The 19997-nt window shown below is 33.1% G+C and overlaps 2 protein-coding genes across 2 annotated transcripts in view; one reads left to right on the forward strand and one right to left on the reverse strand.

Moving 5' to 3' along the window:
• Positions 1–290: 290 nt before the first annotated feature.
• LOC106787886 (aminopeptidase N-like) lies at positions 291–18680 on the reverse strand. Its single transcript, XM_014750623.1, has 23 exons — positions 18626–18680; positions 10871–10934; positions 9457–9486; positions 9229–9384; positions 8478–9118; positions 8310–8391; positions 7533–8223; positions 7118–7308; positions 6834–7001; positions 6603–6749; positions 6420–6495; positions 6221–6328; positions 3552–4132; positions 2982–3431; positions 2719–2902; positions 2471–2630; positions 2324–2405; positions 1861–2243; positions 1494–1771; positions 1216–1406; positions 803–1114; positions 617–698; positions 291–524 (listed from the first exon to the last, which is right to left on the reverse strand). The coding sequence occupies exons 1-23, from the start codon at positions 18678–18680 to the stop codon at positions 291–293; spliced, it is 5346 nt and encodes a 1781-aa protein (XP_014606109.1).
• The window catches only part of LOC106787893 (muscarinic acetylcholine receptor M5), a 32410-nt gene continuing 30825 nt past the window's right edge, over positions 18413–19997 (forward strand). Inside the window, exon 1 of the mRNA XM_014750641.1 lies at positions 18413–19422. The gene's annotated coding sequence lies outside the window, so the exon portion shown is untranslated. The remainder of the gene's footprint in view (positions 19423–19997) is intronic.

Here is a 19997-nt window from a genome sequence, read left to right on the forward strand (position 1 = left end):
CAATCATATTGCGTCTGTTATATCTATTTAACATATACATACATTTAACATACATTTATATTTTCAAATGCGTTTTTTCTGATAAAAAAATATCTTTTCCAATGAAATATCACCGTAACACTTTCTTTGTTCGTGTTCGTACATATATAAAAAATGTAAAAATTAATAATCAAAGAAAATGAAAAGAGAGAATAATTAAAAGAACAACATCAAATAATGCGCAGCAAGATGAAATGGTGTTTTCATCCTACCTTTCTATTGCAAATAACACATTAAAATTAAAATAATTGTTATTGTAGTGCCGCGAGTAATAAAGATATAGTTATTAAGGCGGTAGTAAAAGTAAGAGAACTGGAGCTATTTGGTTTTGCGGTTGTAGTCTTTGGTTTGACTGGATAATTATTTGTTATTAAATAATTCTTAATGGAATCTCCATATTGTTCGAACCATTTCATGTTTCTATCTGCAATATCCAGAATTTTGTCGGTGTCTTTTAAACCGCTTGCTAAAGTAACGTTATGTAGCTGAAAGAAAGAATAACATAAATAAATAAATGTGAATTAATGCTATATAATGTTAAGCTTTATAAAAAAAAAAAGGAATATAAATTTCTAACCAAATGTACATCCTCCTTAACAACAATTCTGCCCGCAAATTCATAAAGGTAATCCCATAGATTCTTCTTAAATTGATGATTACTAAAAAAAAGAAACATTTGTGATTATCATATACATTTACGTATTGTACATTTTATATCACTCTCTTTACTATAATTTAATATTAATAATTTTAAATGACTTACGAAGCTTTCAATTGTTTAAGATGTTTGTCCAAAAATTGAAGAATAGCTTTGACACCAACAGGATTATTTGAGTATATTGTTTCGAAAGTATCGATGAAATACATTTTTATAGGTTCTATATAAAGAAATTTGTGTAGGAAACTTTTCAAAATTTCTGGCGACGATGAGCAACCCAAAGAGGTGAACATTTCTGTTCTCTCATCATTTCTCATATGTTCTGTTAATCCTTTAGTAAAAAGTCCTTCCCATTCATCCTTAGTAGCAGACCTTACTGCTGCACATAATGTAACTTTCTTCAAATCTGGAGAAAGACTGGAATCAATTATTAAACGACGGATTAGATTATTATAATTTGTAAAAAATTTCATCTTTATAAATTTGAAATAAAAATAAAGAAAATAAAATATACTCACGTAACATTGTTATTTGGATCAAACGAAAGATGAACTAGTTCAACGGCCTGACTTTGACATTCACTCAATCCAAAAGCACAAGCCCATTTTATCGCGTCCACTCTGAGAAGTTTCGTTAAATAATCATCATTCTCATTTTCAAGGATTGACGTAATGTTATATAACTGATGAACAATTGGATTGAGATAACTCTAAAACATTCAATAATATAACGTTATATTTTCATTCAATAAATGATATTGAAAATTAAAATAATTCATAATGCATTGAAAACATACTAAAAATTCTTTGTATAATTCAGTTAAGCCTAATTGTTTGTTCATTGTCGATAAACCGTTCAACGCTGCTTTCCAAACGATGTAGTCTGTTTCTTTTTCAAGGTATTTAACTAAATTTAAAGTTACGCTGTAGTTCAACAATCCAGCATGCGCCAGATTAAAAGCATCATCGACTAGTTGAGCACGGTTCAAAGGATGTATGGTATTGAGATCGCCATGTAACAAGTATTCGGCTATGATATTCCATGATTCGCTATCGTAATTGACTCGATAATATCCTTAATAAATAAACAAAAAATGAGAATATATATATGTAAAAAAAGAAGTAAAATAAATATCTACACAATTATTTTTTCATGAAGCTTACCAGTTTGTTGTACGTTGAAGATAATCCAACCTTCCACATCGACATTTTTATCAATAGTTATCTCTTTGTTGGGTAACAACCAAAGTTTAACTGAAGTATCACTGAACGATGAATTATCTTTCTGTTGCACATAGTTCAAAGGTATATACCAAGTATTCTTATTGGCATCAGTTCCTTTTACACTATAAAATGGTTCTTGTTTTACGGTGATCGATGGATTTTTGTCTTTTCTATTTACGGTCACCGTAACTACTGGATATCCCGCTTGATTTGTCCAAGTTTTAAAAACTGTAGTAAGGTCAGTATTTTCTGGCAGATCAGTCTTGTTTGCAACTGCAGAGAGAGCTAAGAAAAGATTTTCCGATGTCACGGCTCCAAATTTACTAACAAATTAAAATATATTACTTAACAATCATATATATTTCCAGAATAACGATAAAGATTAATTATTAAGTCAGCTTACTTATCTGTAAGATATTTCTGTAGACCTTTTTGAAAATTGTCCTTTTTGAGGACGTGACTGAACATTCGGATGACAGAAGCACCTGTAATAAATCAATTTGACGTAATCATTAATTCATATAAAATATACTTTTCAATAGATAGTTACCTTTATCATAAGAAATGGTGTCAAACATATTGCTAATTTCTTTTTCGGAAGATGCGTCGTTATCCAAAGCCCGTGATTTAAATTTCTCTGCATCGTACGCAAGTGCATTTTGGAGACATTTCACGTTAAATTGATCCATAAAATGCCATTGTTTATCGATCTGTAAAGGACAATAACAATGTATCAACGCACCGTAATGCATCAATTCAAATGGAATGGTTTTATTTTGTGATAATGTCAATTCTTACTTCATCGGTGATTAAGTATTGGAAATAAGTGGCAAAACCTTCGTTAAGCCAAATGTGTTTCCACCATTTAAGAGTTACTAAATTTCCAAACCACTGATGTGCTAACTCGTGGGAGATTATACTCGCTACTCGTTGTTCATCGATAGTTTTGTTTAGGTTCTTGTCGTACAAAAGAGCTGTTTCTCTGTTAATAAAATTTATTATTTAGTGTCACAAGAAAAAAATAGAAACTTACAAAATATTGAAAATATGATTTTCCTTACCTATACGTTACGAGACCCCAGTTTTCCATTGCAGTCGGTTTCAAAGCAGGTAGAGCAATTTGTTGCATCTTTCGAAGATTTTCCATGCTATAGTTGATTCCAGTATACTTATTCATAAATTCTAATACTTTATAACCAATTGTTGCAGCACTTTTAGTCATATTAGATTCTACCAATCTTGAATAAACAATTACATTATTTTCTTCGTATTCAGAAAATTTAGTTACTGCGTATGCTACGAGATACGTGGACATTGGCAGAGTTTTATTGAACTCTTTTTCTTCAAAATCTCCTTCGATTTTTGTCGATTTTTCACCCATATTCGAAATTGCTTTATATCCCTTGTTATATTTTATCCGAATAGAGAAGGTTGCCTTTAGGTGTGGTTCATCAAAACATGGGAAAGCATTACGGGCACCGATTGGTTCAAAGTCTGTCATAACATACCACCTATATGAATTGAATTAAAACGTAGATCAGTTGATAATAGAAACAAATACAAAATTCTATAACGTTGGATACATGAATTTAATTCACTCGTCAATGTTTTTATGTTTTTCTTTTTCTTACCATTCATTTAAATCTTCATCAAGATAAGAGCCCTTATAAAATCCTTTAGCAAGATTACTTATCATTCCATTATACTCCAATATCAAAGTATATGTCGATTTTTCATCGATTTCGTCCTTTAATGTCAATATCTTAATGTCTGTACCATCTACAGATTGTACACCTGTTATCTCAATCTTAGTCACATCCTTTGAATCCTTGTGTAACTCTGTTTTCGTTAAACTGATAGAGTTTGTAAAATGGAGCCTGATCTCTTTCGTTTTTCCTTTAACTCCTAAATTTATAGTAACTTTTCCGTTATATTTGTAATCAGGTATTTCGAATTTGTTGAAATCTAAATTCAAGGAAATGTCGTAATGTTTGGGTTCAATATTTTCAGGTAATCTATAATTAGGCGGAGCTTCGTCATATTCAGAGTAATGGCTTTTATCAACTATTGTTTTCTTCTCATTAATAACTTTGTTATTTCTTAATATATTCGAATGTTGTGATGGATACTCAGCCAAAGTTATCACCACGAGCAACGCCATAGACACTAATACTTTCAAAAGAGCCATTTTGGCAGAAGGTAACGTTTCTTTCTACTACAGCGATCCAAATTTCTGATTTCTGTGTGTCAAACAATTGATTAATTAATAAAATACATTTTTAATTATATTTAATTAATGAACGATATGTGTGAACGAGATATGGATTCCTGTAACTTTGGTGAATCTTTACTGTAATCGATTCCGTATATAAGAAGAAAAATTAATAACCAAAAATTTCTTTTAAACATATGCAACACTATTCAACTATTGTAACCATCAAGGGTGTTTTCTCTGACACATTATATGCACGTATGATATTGTTTATCCTTAGAAGAACTGTTAGAAGTATTCTCTTTGCAGTGAAATACGAGCTTGAAGATATTTTATTAACGATTGTCTCAATTTGCCTATTTTTACAAGTATTGTTTGAATTTCTATGAAATCTTTTTTCAACACTTCGCCGAAGTATTTCGTGGCTCTATAACGCGATAAGTTTCGAAATAGACACAAAAACGTTTGGAAATAAAAATACGAGATCGAACGTTGATTTAATATTTGTAAATTGATGATAAACGGAATAATTTATTTTCCTGAATGAATTATATCGACATATAATACTCGTTGTAATTCGAGAACAAAATTGAAATGGAAACTTTCTTTGCTTTCACATACACAATACACGGTTGTAATTGTTCCCCAATGTTACAGGATGCTCCCTGTATAATGCGAAGAAAAAATTTCGAACTTACGAAAAAAACAAAATATATATATATATTTATAAATATTTTATAAAAAAAAAAATACGCACAATAAATATAAATATATAATATATGAAAAGATATAATATATACCTTTAAGAGAAACGAAAAAAAAAATGAGAAGAGAATTAACGTCCGTTCCTCTTGTCGATGGTTGTTGATCGAAAACCCTATCGGCAAAAATCTTCGTGCTTTATAAACCAGTATCGATGTCACCGTGATATAAATTTTGTCGATTCCTCTTCTAATCTTATCGCACTGGTCGTTCACAGGAGAAGATATTATATTCGTCGAGAGATGATCATTAAGTGTTCTATTTTTTAGGTAACTCGCAAAAAAAGTTCTCAAAAAGTTTCATCAGTGTTGATAACGATTAAGCGATAATTTAGATACAATAGAAACCGACCAATGAGCATCGAACGAATAGATAAGAGTGTAGCCAGGTTCGATTCGTTGTCTTATCGATTGAAATCGTTAAAATGTTCATATACGAAACGTTACAAATATAAATCATTTTTTCTTTATTCTTTTAAAGTAATAAATGCAGAAATGAATTTTATTTCATCTGTGTGTTATACTTTCAATTAAGTAAAATCGCATTGTTGCCTAACAAATAATAAAATATTTTTAAGAAAAATGTTATATAAAAATGAATGTATAAGTAATGTAATGTCAATTACATTCACAATCTTATAATTGCATACGTTGTCGAAAACAAAATATTCCATGAAATAGTATTAAATTGTATTTTTTGATAACAATCGTAGACATATAATCTTTTTTTCCTTTTTTTATCTATACCAGATTAAAAACTGACGTCAGCGTATATTACTAAGTGTCGAAAATTCACTTATCTTTTCTCATTTTAGGTATGATTCAATGAATATCGATGTTGTATTGTAACGGTAGGTAACGATCATTATTATCTGCATTTGTAAGTTGGAAATATTTTCTCTATAAAAGATAAAGAAATATTGTCGTTAATTATCAAAGATGGAAAGAAAAAAAAACATTCAACTTGTTTGCCATTTCTTTGCGAATGATTCAATTGACATAAAGAGATTACTTTTACAACAGTTTCATCCGTTTTACAAAACCAATCGATATAAACAAGCAATGACCTGGCAGAAAGATTTCGAGAGTATTAAATTAAGATAAAGATAAAATTTGGATAAAAAATTCAGATAGTTACGATATAATATAAACGTACAAAATTATTTCCCTCTATGATATTTTATTAAAATATTTTTCACATTTAACAATTTCTTTTCTACAAATGGTTAAATATTGTATAATAGAAAAAGATATTTTATACACGATATATATATCAACTTGTACACATTTAATAATTAGATTAGAGATTTGTGGCAATGATAGGCGCATATTTTTCGACCCACTTTGCGTTTTCACTGGCAGAATCAATTGCTTTCTTAGCTGCTTTCAATGCTGATCCAAGACGATTCCCATTTTGTTCGACGAAATGATTAAGCTATAAAAATTCAACGTCGTACATTATATCATCTTACGATTCATTAAAAATATTTATCGTACTCGTAATGATAAACAAATATTATAATTACTTTATTCGTTTGTTCCATAGTTGTCATACTTTCTCCTATAGTATTAAATATCTTACTTAAGAAATCGTATCCCCGTCTGTTGAAAAGAATAATAGTTATTTTACAGTTATTTGACTTTGATCAAAAATATATATCTTCGTTTTAATATGTATACATATATATATATATATATTTGATACGTACGAATCGATAATGCTTTCGAAATTGTTTTCAACGAATTCTAAAGTATGATCAACGTTCTCTGGATTACCCTTCGTAACAGCAGTAACTATCGAAAATCTGTATTGCTTACGAATTTTCGAACTTGGAGAAATCGATACGTTGAGGTACCTATCGACAAGTTACGATTTGTGAATTTTCATTGGTACACGTGTGTACCTTTCTACTTACTTATTGATGCTCTATGAAACATACTTATTTAATAAAATAGGATTTCGAGTGCATCCTAGTGCAGACAATAAAAGTTCTTGTTCGATATGTAAATCCGTCTCGAGAAATTTGTTCCACATTGTAAACCAATCATCATCATTCCCATTACGTATACCAATGCAATAGACGAAACTTTTCAAATTTGCCGATATTCTAAATGATGAAATATAAACGAAAAATCGATATTAATGATATAATAATTGATAGAAAACGCGTTTATAAAAATGATTTCAAATGACGTTGTTAACGTTTATTCTCTCTCTTTTTACGTTTTATTCGACTCCGAAATCCACGAATTAAATAACATTTTCGATGTATCGAGGCAGTGTGCGTTATTCAGAGCACAGGCTGCCGATAAAATTATCTCACGTTGAAGTTTTGTTCGTACGTTACTGCAATATAAATCCTCCTTGAATCCTAATAACTCGTATATAGGTAGAATCAGATTTTCGGCGTATTTCTAAAAAAAAAAGAAAAAAAGAAAAGAAATGAACGAAATTCTCAGGGGATAGAAAAAGATTTTTTTCTGGCTTGGATATATAACTCGCTATAATGAATAACGACGACAACAACAAAATGTATAATATAACGAATTATGAGAGAGCAACTATCGATCGAAATTACGTTTCTCTCTTTAACCGTGGTTTTCTTATTTATTTCTTTTGTTTTATTCTTTTTGTTTACCTGGAATGCTTTATGAACCGTCGATATTTTATTTAGAACTCGATTGAGAAACATGAAATTATTAATGGCAGCGATCCAAGGCTCGTAATCCGTCTCTCTTTTAAGATACTTGGACAAGTCAAATGGGATAGAATAATTTATATATCCTGATCTTGCCAAATTAAAAGCATCGTCGAGGAGTGCCGCACGATTCACCGAGGGAACGGAGATAAATTCCTTTGATCTTAGGTGATCAATAAGCATCTTCCAATTGGACTCGTCGTAATTGACTCGGTAGAATCCGATTTGTTGTACGTTGAAGAGTACCCACTCGTCGTCACGAAACTTAGGAATCATCAGACTTTTATTCCGAGGAGTCAACCATAGCTTTGCCCGAGTCCTTTGAAAATCGATGATAGACGAGCTCGTTGCGAAGGTCAGAGGTATCCACCATGCGCCAAGTTTCTCGTCATTGTCGCCGTCCTTGATTTTTTTTTCCTTATCACGATTCAGATAAAATTTTTCTTGCGACACCAATGTCCAATGTCTCGTGTAGTTACGTTTCACCATTATCAAAGGATATCCAACTTGATTTGCCCAAGATTCGAAGACGTCCTTGATGGATTGACAATTGTTCGTTTCATTCGACGACGTATCGATTGATCTCTGCAAATAATGATACAAGTTGTTTGGTCTTGCTGCACGATACGACCTAAAATATGCCTTTAAACATTATCACGATTAATTTATATATATATTATATTAGTTTGATTTTTTAGACAATAAAAAAACACATACATTTCTTCCAAATAATAATGCAATCCTTTTTGAAAGACATCTTCACCGATCGCATGATTTAACATTCGAATTACAGACGCTCCTGTAGACAATAAATATATATATGCGTTTTATTTTATCTATCGTGAGAGATATTTTCGAAATAAAACGAATAGAAAATTTAAGAACCTTTTCTATACGTGACAAAATCTAACATTGCCATGATGCTATTAGGACTTCCAACATTTCGACCATTCATGGATCTATCGTGATTCATAGAATCTAAGAGAAGAGTTGGTTGAACGTAATCGACGACAAACATATCCATCATTTTCCATGTTGGTTGTACCAAAGAAGGTCCAAAATATTGAAAGTACGAGGCGAAACCTTCTTTCAACCATGCGACATCCCAAAATTCTGGTGTTACTAAATTTCCAAACCACGTGTGAGCGTATTCGTGTGCCATAGTTGTCAAACCATTGACTATGTTTCTCATTGGAATTGTTTCGTTTTGAAATAAGACAACCGATTCGCGATACGTTATCATACCCCAGTTTTCCATGGCGTTAAAATTGAAATCGGTTATGGCAAATTGGTCCATCTTTTTAATCGGATTCTCCACTTTCATCCAATCCCGTAATGCCGAATAAATTAACCAGCCTTGATTCAAAGCTAAGCTACCGTGCGAACGCATGCTGTCTCTCGTCCAAATTTTAAAATCTTTCGAAAATTTGGAAAATTCGACCACGTAATCGTGCACCGACCATCCGACCAAATACGTTGACATTCGTGGAGTAGTCGAGAACGTCGTTAAACGATAAAAATTGTCTCTGTAAATATATTCCAATTTAATGATATTTTTATTGAAAATATAAAACAATTTGGAAACTTCTACTGTTAACTACATAAAATCGAAATATTTTTCTTTTTATATACTAACATTTGTTCAATCTTTTTTACATTGGTATTACTGGTAACAGTTTGATTAGAATAATGACCAATGGTTATTGTAAATGTTGCTTTGAAATGTGGCTCGTCCATACAAGGAAAAGCTTGACGTGCGTAAGTTGGTGAGAATTGAGTTACACCAATCCATCTGGTAAACAATTTTAAATGTGAAAATAAATGAAGTTCGATGATATGAGTGACATAATATTATTTGACTCACTTCTTTCGTCCATTCACCTCGTAGGAACTTCTATAAAATCCAAACACGTCATCCCCGATTTCTCCCGAAAATGAAAGAATTAATGTATAACGTCCAATTTCCAAATATTTCACGCATTCGATGATATAGAATTGTTTATTTGTATCGATGTATTGATCGTGAATTGAAATTTTATCGTTTCCTTTGTATAGGAAAGTTTTATCCTTATCTATTCTTAACTTATTGGCATGCAGTATTATCGTGTTTGTCTTTTCCAATACGTCCAGCGTTATTCGAATTTCGGCCTCATAGACAAACTCGTTTACAGCCAATTTTGTTAATATTCGTAGGTTATAAGATATTGGAATTACGTTAGTTGGTAATCTGTATACCAACGCATCATTGATTTTTTCCTTTGATCGACTATCGTTCTCGTTACTCGCACAATTTAAATCAATTAAAACGAAATAAACAAGGAAACTTAATATTATTTTGTTAAAGAAAATATCCATTGCGTTAATTTGAAACGTTGCGTTGACGATTCACAAACGATGCAAATCATAGAAAAATCGAGTTACCCAAGATTCGAAAAGATTAATCTGCTTGCTCGATTAGAAATGAAATTTATTTATTGTGCAGTATTTCTTTATCGTGATAAAGACGATCTTTTAATCTTCGGGTATCTATTTTGTCATTTATAAAGTACTTTGATACATTGACTTATCGAATGCTATTGATTTTAGACAATTCAGAGCGACTTACGAATGGAAATATTTACTTCTGATAAATAAATAAAACCATCATTGTGAATCGAGACGCAGATAACTTCTCGGGAAAGAAAGTGTGTTACAAAATTCTGGATTATAATACTTTTGAATAAACAATTAGAAAAAAATTCTTTGGCAACGTTTCTTTCAATCATTTTTCTCTATTATATATTACAAAAATCGTACCGAATTTATCTATCGGTACCAAGCATTTATTTTTAGCAAATAATATTGTACGATAAGATTTGATTATACGACCGTTTAATCAAATTTCCTACCTTATTATCGAGCAAAGTACAAAGTTTTATTCATCGTAACGATAATATATTTTTTTTAATCGTATTAATTGTCACAATCGAAAGGAAATCTTACGGAAATCTAATATTAATTTTTTATTTATCCGTATTATCTTTATGATTCATTTTTGACGTATGTTATTTCTTTTTTTTTTTTTTTTGGAAAAAAAGAAAAAACTTCGGCTCGTTCGCGCGTCGTTTCTTCCGAAGTATTTTATTTTTTTGTCTTTTTTTTTTTTGCGAAATCGAAACAATGTATTTTCAGAGGTTAACGATGTTGAGGTTTTCGATGAAACTCGCAGAAATTTGCATATAATGGAGACAGAGGCGAGCGTGTCGTATGCTTTAACCTTCGTAAATGTGTTTACTTACATTCCACATAGCTCGATATTGGAAGCTCTCTGACGGACGTGCCACCTTTGCTCGTGCACGTGTACTTATACGACAATACCTCACGTAATTCGATGCATCATCGTCGTCATTCCTCTTTGCTAAAACATCGATCATTATATTCGATCATTTATACGAGTAGGTAATTTTAAATTTGTCACAAATCGGACGAAAATAAATCCGAACTAAAATATATTATTTTATTTTTCTTATCATTATCTTGTACGTGTTTCTTATATCTAATTTTGAATACAAAATTTGAGGAAAAAAAAATTATCACCCGATAAAGTTAATTATCTTGTACTAAACCAATCGTGATTATACGAGAGAAAAACTTAATAAGATTAATAAATAAAATATAGAATATTAATTCTCGTCAGATAGTTTTCGGATTAACGATCTGACAATGTCTTTAACAATATATAAACCTGTGTACCTAAACGTAACTACGCAGACAATGATTTTCACTTTAAACGATTTTTCTCTCTTTATCTATTTTCGTTCGTTCTTTTCTTCTTACTATCTTACCATCTCTTTCTCTACCTTCTGTCTCTTGGTTTCATATGAGACAATAGAATTCTCTATGGATTTAAACAATGCTGGTCGACTACGAAATGAATAATTACATGAATTTAACGAGCTACCACTACTACTATTTAATTACTTGGTTGACTTAACGAGCTTGTCTGCGTGTATACATTTACCTTGAATCATCAAATGTTACACGTGTAACTAGTACCTATTCTTCAACTGTTTTGTTACTATTTAATTATTGGTGTAAAGGATGGTCAAATCATTAACACCTTTAAATTGTCGAGAATGAATGATTTGTTCAAGATGTTGTTCTCGAAAGAACATTCAAAAATAGATTTGATCGAATTAGAGGCTAACGCGAAAAAGAAAATCTCCGAGGAAATTTCAGTCATGATTGTTCTGCATAATAAAAAAGTCTCATAGAATTCCATTATACGCTGCCATGGTATATACGATATTTAAAATCCATGATGAAACAGTCATACGTTGAAAACTTTCGAAGTTTACTGTATCTTACGTAGTCTTTGCACGAAAAATAGAATAAAATAAGTTCATTGCTTCCACGTATACTCCTTCGAGAAATGAAACTTTAGCTTAGTCGCGTTTAACCCTTTGAACAGTGAATTTTGCAGTTAATTGCTTAACTGGCTTATAAGACATTGTAGAGCAAAGAACAATACAACCACGACGAGATCAAATTGTAATAGTTAAAATATTCAAATAGTAATAAATATTAAATTAACGGTAAAATTTTGACTTTGATGTCATATTCAAAAAGTAAATATATGTTTGTTAAAGGCTATCATAGCGAATATATATATATATATATAACTGGAAGAGTTCTTCTACGAAGAATATAGACATTTTTACTAGAGAAAATATTTAAACAAGAAAATGAATTTATTTGACTTTACTTTCTTTTTCCCCTTGATTAAGTTATCCGTGCTTCTTATTATTCATTTATTTTTAACTCGTATTATTCGTACATTGTGTAACTCATCTTGAACTTTATAATCATGATTTATCGCTTTAACATTCTTAATATCAACAACATTTCTTAGAAAATTACCTTTTTAAATAGAAATATCGCGATCGTTCCTTTTTGCTTTAATGTTAAAATATTTCGCAAGACGAAAAGAAAAAAAAAAGAAAAGATCAAAAACGAATTATATCTAACCGGCTTATCTATTATCTTGAAATCGTTTATTCATCAATCGAAAGATGACTGATTGTTTTGTCATTAAAAATTTTATTAATTTCGTATCACTGAACGAACGCTTTTGATCTCACGGAAAAAGATATCCTTCAAATAAATACTCGATTACTAAAAATTGTTATAACGTGAGTAGAAATCGTTCAGATAACGACGGGTCTCTAGTTACTTACGGCCACGGTTGTTCGTTATCATATCGGAAAGTATTTTCAAAATCGATAAATTTAAAGTTTTTTTAGTTTAACCTTGAGTCTCGCTATTCGACTCGATAAAAGACCTCGATAATTTCCTAGTTACTAACGTAAGACTGCATCTTCTTTTTCACATATAAAAAAATAATGAAAGATCAACACGCGCACGTATTTAAAATATTATTAATAATCAATGAGAGAACGTGACGATAAAAATGATTACAAAAAACAACAAATTATATCGATCATCGAACGAATTGTTACATGATATTACGAAACATCGTTATTATTTCGAGTAATTATCGCATTGGTCGTTCTATTTCGAGTTCTTTCACAAAAAGAAATTTATATAAAGAAAAAAATAAAATAAAATATATTATTCGCAATCTTACGCAAAAGTAATTATTATACAATAAGCGTATCCCCCTTCCTCAGATATAAATAAAATGACATCAGCTACTAAAAAACATCCATTATTCGGACAAACAAAAGAAAGAAATCTGTCTATTGATAATATTGTTGTTATCAGGAAAATTTCTCACCATGGTGGGTTTTTTTTTTTCGTATTACCTATGACTCTTCGCGTTTCTCTCGCGATTTACTCATCGTCCGTTGCATGTTGCAAGTATCGGAATATTTTTTACCCCACGGCTCTTTTTATTTCACGGTAGAGCATTGTTTTTCAACAGTACTGTATACTAGCGCCCAATACACACGCACACACGCACACACACACATACACACATAGATATAGAAGCAATAGTTTCGTTGTGACATTACTTGCACATATTTTTACAGCGGGTGCCCTTCGCGATTCTCCAAATCTTGGTAGTGAAAGCTCATCTCTATACTGTATAGACTAAAACCCTATGCATAATATACACAAAACGTAGGTACTTTTATGCGACTATATTACCGGTCTTTATTTATCATGCGGAAGATGCACCGTGTTGACAAGGAAACACGGCAATCTCCCTAGAGGAATACAAGTTGCAATGCACACTCTTTAAATACTACCTGCTTTTTCTTTGACTTTTTCCTTTTTCTCGATGTATACGGTATTCTAGGCTCACAATGTTTTTTCCTTCGTCTTTCTCTCTCTCTCTCTCTCTCTCTCTCCCTTTTTTTTCCCACCAACTCACCCCGTTCTTTTTTCTTTACCCTATGTTCAATATTCCGAACATTTTGCGTCGGTACTTTAATGGAAAATATTAGGGACCTGGTGAAGATCTTTTGGACGATGTGACTAACAACAACAACAATAACAACAAAAAAAGGAAGGATTCTATCCAGTGTCCTGACAAAGTCTCCGCTTTGAAGAAATAAAAAAACAAGAGAAATTCAATAGAAATCAGGGATAGACGGTTTTTTTTTTTTAAATGAGAAAAAGGAAGAATTCGACTGGGTGGTACTAGTAATGACTGCCGTAGACGGTGGTAGACGCTAAGAGAAATAAAAGGAAAAAAGGAAGTGAAACGGTTTAGTCAGGACCGAAGTCTAATTCAGTAAGGGGAAGCAAAGACAGTAAAAGCCGGAACGTTGCCTTGGAGCCTTTGCGCAAACTGCTAGACTTGCTTGCACATCGCCTTCGGTACCACGATAATTTGATTATCAGTTCGTTTGAAAGCCTCGTTTCTCATTTACGGAAGCAGCTGCAATAGACAGTCCCTTGGTTCGCCAAAAGCCATTGGCTTTATACAATAATATTGGAAAAATTCACTGAATATTGTGCAAATAAACGTGATTTTTATTTTACTTTTTTTTCGTTCGTTCGTTCGTTCGTTCGTTTATTCATATCTATCGCGTAAATATCGCTATTGTTTTGCATTAAATTAATTCATATATATATATATACATATATATATGTGTGTGTATGTGCGTGTGTGTGTAGGGTAATAAAAAAAGAACTGGCAAAAGCATATTCGACACATTCAAGTCAAAAATGATATTATTAAAAAGTTTTTCCCCCCCTCCCGCCCCAAGTTCGCCACGGCGGTAGTCATTCGCGTTCGATAAAATTCTTTTTTTATTTATGAAACCTGTTTCTTATTTAATCAACGATAGGAGCGTAGAAAATATATTGCAAGAGAATGCAATTAGCTCGAGCCACTTTCGGAAAATACGAAGAAGACGCGCTGATAGAAAACTTGATACCTACTCTCTTCGAAATGGTATTCTATTTCAAACTGAATTGAACACCGCTATTCCTCTTACTCTATTAATTATATATATTTTATATGTATATATAGAAATCACTCTCTCTCTCTCTTTCTCTTTGAAATTATTATTATTAATCAATCCCATTGGGAGAATGATATCTTCAGATTCGTCGACGCGATCACGATACGAAATTCTGTCCCGTGCTGTTAAGAGTTCTAAGCATACTCTTTCGGACGAAACTTCCTCGTATCTTTATCAACGAGAGAAAAAAGGGTAAGGGGAGAGAGAGAGAGAGAGAGAGAGAGAGAGAGAGAGAGAGAGAGAGAGAGAGAGAGAAAGAGAAGAAAGAAGGAAAGAGGTGTACGTACTTTTGAAGGGAATGGTTTTTGTGTTCGCACGAGTAAATATTAGCGGAGGATGATGAGAGGGCCCTCCGACCACTTCCACTTTTCTTTCTTTTCTCCCCTTTTCTCATCCCATCGTAACGATGACCGACCACCACCACCACCACCATCATCTTTTCGTCTCTCTCCTCGGTTATATCTCTGCTTCTGTTTTCCGTCTCCACTTTTTTTTTTCTTTTTTTTCTTTTTCTTTTTCTTTTTCAGTCACCTACCCTCGCGACGTCATTCCCAAGACCCACCGGTGCTTCCACCTGTCCATCTCACGAACCCTCACCCCCCCCTTCCTTCCCACCACCGTTAGATCTAACCGAAAAGCACGAGCTTGATATTAACTCCATTCATGAGCGTGCTCGCTACGATTATGACGTTCCTTTTATCGGAGGGTTCTTGAGGACTATTCAAAAAAAATCACCACTCTCGGATAATTACTCTTGCATTTGTCGAGTTTTTCCGTTTAGTTCTAATTCCCATTCTATTTTCAACTATCTTACGTATTTCTTTTCCGCGAATTTCAAATGAAAACTTTTGTGATCGGCTTTAGGATAAAAAAATAAGATTTCTTATTTATATCTCGTTAAAATTTTCTTTTGAAATAATTAATCGTACAATGTTATTATGGGGACGATCGTTTCGTTAGTTTATTTTTCGTAAACCAGTTGGTTAGGTTAAACCTCAGAGAATTATAAAAGAAACTGAAACTACGTGGTAAGAGCAAGCAACGGGTTAATTAGGACCACTTTTGTTTCGTTAAAAATGGATTACAGCGTGGAATATGAGAAAATAATGCATATGCACTTTTAGTTTTTACGAATTTTATTATCTCAAGATATTTCGTTAAGAATACGCAAGAGGATACGATATATTATGTATACATCTGTAAATATGTTCACGCTTTCCTACGGACCGTTCCGGTCAACGAACGCGATTTTCGCTGACCGCGAAGAACGTTTCTCCCCTGAAATTTTGTCAGAATTTTTTCGAGGGTAGCCTTAGGGTTGCGTCTGTTTGAAATGAATGGTTTTCTACAGGGGCTGCGAGTGAAAGAAAAGAGAGGGGGGATTACCAAGGCAATGTATACAATGCCCGTATTATTACATTGACCGTAACATATACATACGCATACATCACCAATACGGGTGAAACGATGGTAAGGAACTTTTATTATGAAGGAAATATCGCTGCCACGAGAATTCAATACCTCTGTTGCGAATGAATGAACCAATGAATATTAAACATAAATGACTAGAAACTTGCTCGGATTTTTTTACCAACTCGTAGTAGATGCTAAAGAAAGAGTAACTCCCAATAATGAGATAATAAAAATAATAGAACGGAGTAGATAATAGAATTAGTCCTTTGAGTGGGTACCTACTTGTTACCTATTTTTACCCACTTTTTTTCTTCTTTTTCCTTTTTTCTTTTTTTTTTTCTGATGAACGTCAATCGCTCTTCCGGAGCGTTTTCGCTCTTTCGCATATTTTAACATTCCACGCCCGGTTATAAATAAATTTCATTTTACAATACATCGGACTAAATATCGGACCGCTTGACCTGCCAGCAGAAATGTATGAGAACGGGGGAAGGGTGCCGTTGAAGTTCAACCATTCGAGTTACTTTCGATCTTTTTACGTCAGTAAAAATTACGTCACGATATTTCGTTCAGTAAATCGAGTAGGTATGCAAAGTTTTTAATTTTATATATGCGCATTTTTCATTCGATCGAAAGAATTTTTCTTTTTTTTTTTGATGAATAGAATTAATATAATAGGTTAACAAGTTTTTATCGATATTAATAAAGTTTTTTTTTATTTTTTTTTTCTAAATATTCAATTACATTTCATTACAACTATTTGTTAATTCTTTTAGTGAGCAATTAAATGCAATAATTTCGGTGCGCTTTAGTTTAAACCCTGTTAAAGTACGTTGACATTCTCGCGTATTCGTTCTAACGTATATGAATGTCGCTAGAAACGAGAAGACGGAGACATTAAAATTTTAATCCGTTGTTCATTGAGCTTAAGAATTATCTCAACTACTCTATCTAATTACCAACTCTTGTGTTTTCTCATTCTTCCCGACGTTTTACCTACATTCAATGGAAATCCTATAGGCCGTAGCGTAGAAGTTTTCGCGATAACGAACGAACGAATCAACGAACAAACGTTTCTCGCTAAAGCTCTCTCTTTGACATAAACCAAGCATGCGTTTTCACGAATGCTTTTCATCGGCAAAATAGGAAGAGCTATCGAATTTCATAAGTGGAAATGATTTCGGTGAAGCTTTCGGAATACGAAGATGATCGTATGAGAAGGAGAAGAATGCTTGGGAACGTTTGAACTATGCCCTTGGATGCAGGAAAGTTGAGAATGGAAAGATGCGTGAGAAAATTGGCCCTTATTCGTTTTCTATGCAAGAAAGGGAAAAAGTAGAATCAGAAAAAAGAAAAAAACCAGAAAATAAATGATAGAAAAGTGAAGAAGAGTATAGGTAAAAAATGACGAGTAAAGAAATAAGAAAAGTTTATAACTGTATATATAAATATATTTTGCTTATAAAAAAAAAAAATATATATATATATACTTAGAACGTATCAAAGAGAGAAAAGGAAAGAAAAGTTAGGAAAAGTAATAAAGGAATCCCAGCGTCTATCTATAATTCTTTATTTACAATTACTAACTAGTTATCATCGCGCAGAGGGTTAATAAAAAAAAATATGCGCGCAAGTAAATATCAACGTTCAATCGTTCGCGAGGAGTTAGCTCATTGTTAATTCACGTACTCGTACGACTGTAGGAAGGCGCTTGCAGGCTTCCAACGATTATGACGAAAACTAGGTGAATTGATAATATAACGGGAAGGAAGGGAAAACGATTCATCCCCCTTTTGGATGGACGCACGTCGAAGGGTGGCTTGCGTTCATGCGCAAGCGCACACACTCGCGGAACGAGGTTGGCGACGGCTACAACAACTACTACTACTACTACTATTACGACTACGACTACGACTACGACTACGACTATGACTATGACTACTACTACGAAGACGAGGACGAGGACGACGACGACGACGACGACGACGACGATGGTGGCGACGGTGGTGAAAACTGGACGACGTTGTTACTCACGGCGCTCACTTCAATCCTCGCCGCGTGTCCGTCGACCCGGACTACAATCTCGATCTTTTTCTTCCCTTTAATTTCTCTTACACCCCTTTCGCTTCCACTAGTAACCGTTACCATAATTATCATCGTCGTCATCGTCATCGTCATCGTCATCATTATAATCGATCATCTGTCATCGTTTATCGTCCAAACTCGTCGTCAAATACAACATTCGCGCGTTTTTCCCATAAAACAAAAAAAAAAACAAAAAACAAAAAATCTCGGACAATATAATGAATCGTGTAATGTTATAAGTTCGTCGTGTCTTTTAAATATCGATCTTATCTCATAAGTACGATACGTTGTTCGTAAACGTTCGGCGTCCCAAGTTAAATTCGGCGTACTCAAGGAAAATCAACAATTTCGTGACAACTGTTAAAAGGATTCTATGACGAAGTTTGACAGCAACAACGACGACGACTACGTTCGATCGTTTAAGAAAAGGATCGACGTGATTTATTTTGCCTATCACGCGATCAAGATAACGGTTATCCTGACGAGATAACGCGCCAACGAAAATACGAAGAAGAAGAAGAAGAAGAGAAACCGCGTGACCGTTCGAATACAAACACATTGACATTTGTACTCGATTATAGAAAATTTCTTCGAGAGAGACGATATTTTTCTCTTCCTTGTATTTTTCTCTTCTGAAAATTCGAATGACTCGATCATCGATATTAACAATATTAAGTGACAGTAAGAAGAAAACAAGAGAAACGATCGAAGAGATAAAATTTGAGAAGAAGAAGTCCAACACGTGTACGGACAATGCCTTTGCAAAACGTCCGTCCTAAGACGGAATGGAACTTTAAGAGGTGAACTTTCACGTGGCCTACTTCGGTAAAGTCCTTCGTGACTGGAGGGCACGCAAGGTGAGCGTCATACTTCGTTACTTGTTGCCGTAACACCCTCGCGTTAGCGGCCCCTTTTTCTGACGCGCCGATTACCTGCCACCTGAACGTTTTACTCGATATAACTTAAAGCCGCAAGTAGCACGAGTGTAATAATACTAGTACTTAACAGTTATCCAAAGTACTTATATATTATACAATGTTGTATATTCTCGAAAACGTGTTAACATTCATCATCATAGTTCGTGCTCGAATTTCAGAAAAAAATGTTAAATATCTAACACGTCGAGTATTCCGATACCAATACCGATCATCTTTTTGATAGATGATCGGATTAGATGTTACCTTTCTCTCTATCTATCTCTGTGCGATATTCACGTTGAAAGGATTGGAATTCTAGTAACGCTAAATTCGTGGAAGATCATTCGATCCTCTTCGTCGTATGACGGAATGCACGACTAAAATTCCATAGAACAACCAAGAGCGAGAGAGAGAGAGAGAAAGAGAAGCAACCGATACTACTAACGAACCAACCGTGTTTCACCCTGCTAAACTCAAGCTAAACTCGATGTAAACGAACTCTAGATCCGTTTATT

Source organism: Polistes canadensis, unplaced genomic scaffold (genome assembly GCF_001313835.1).
Source record: "Polistes canadensis isolate GaletaPanama2010 unplaced genomic scaffold, ASM131383v1 scaffold_119, whole genome shotgun sequence".
NCBI classification, from domain to species: domain Eukaryota; kingdom Metazoa; phylum Arthropoda; class Insecta; order Hymenoptera; family Vespidae; genus Polistes; species Polistes canadensis.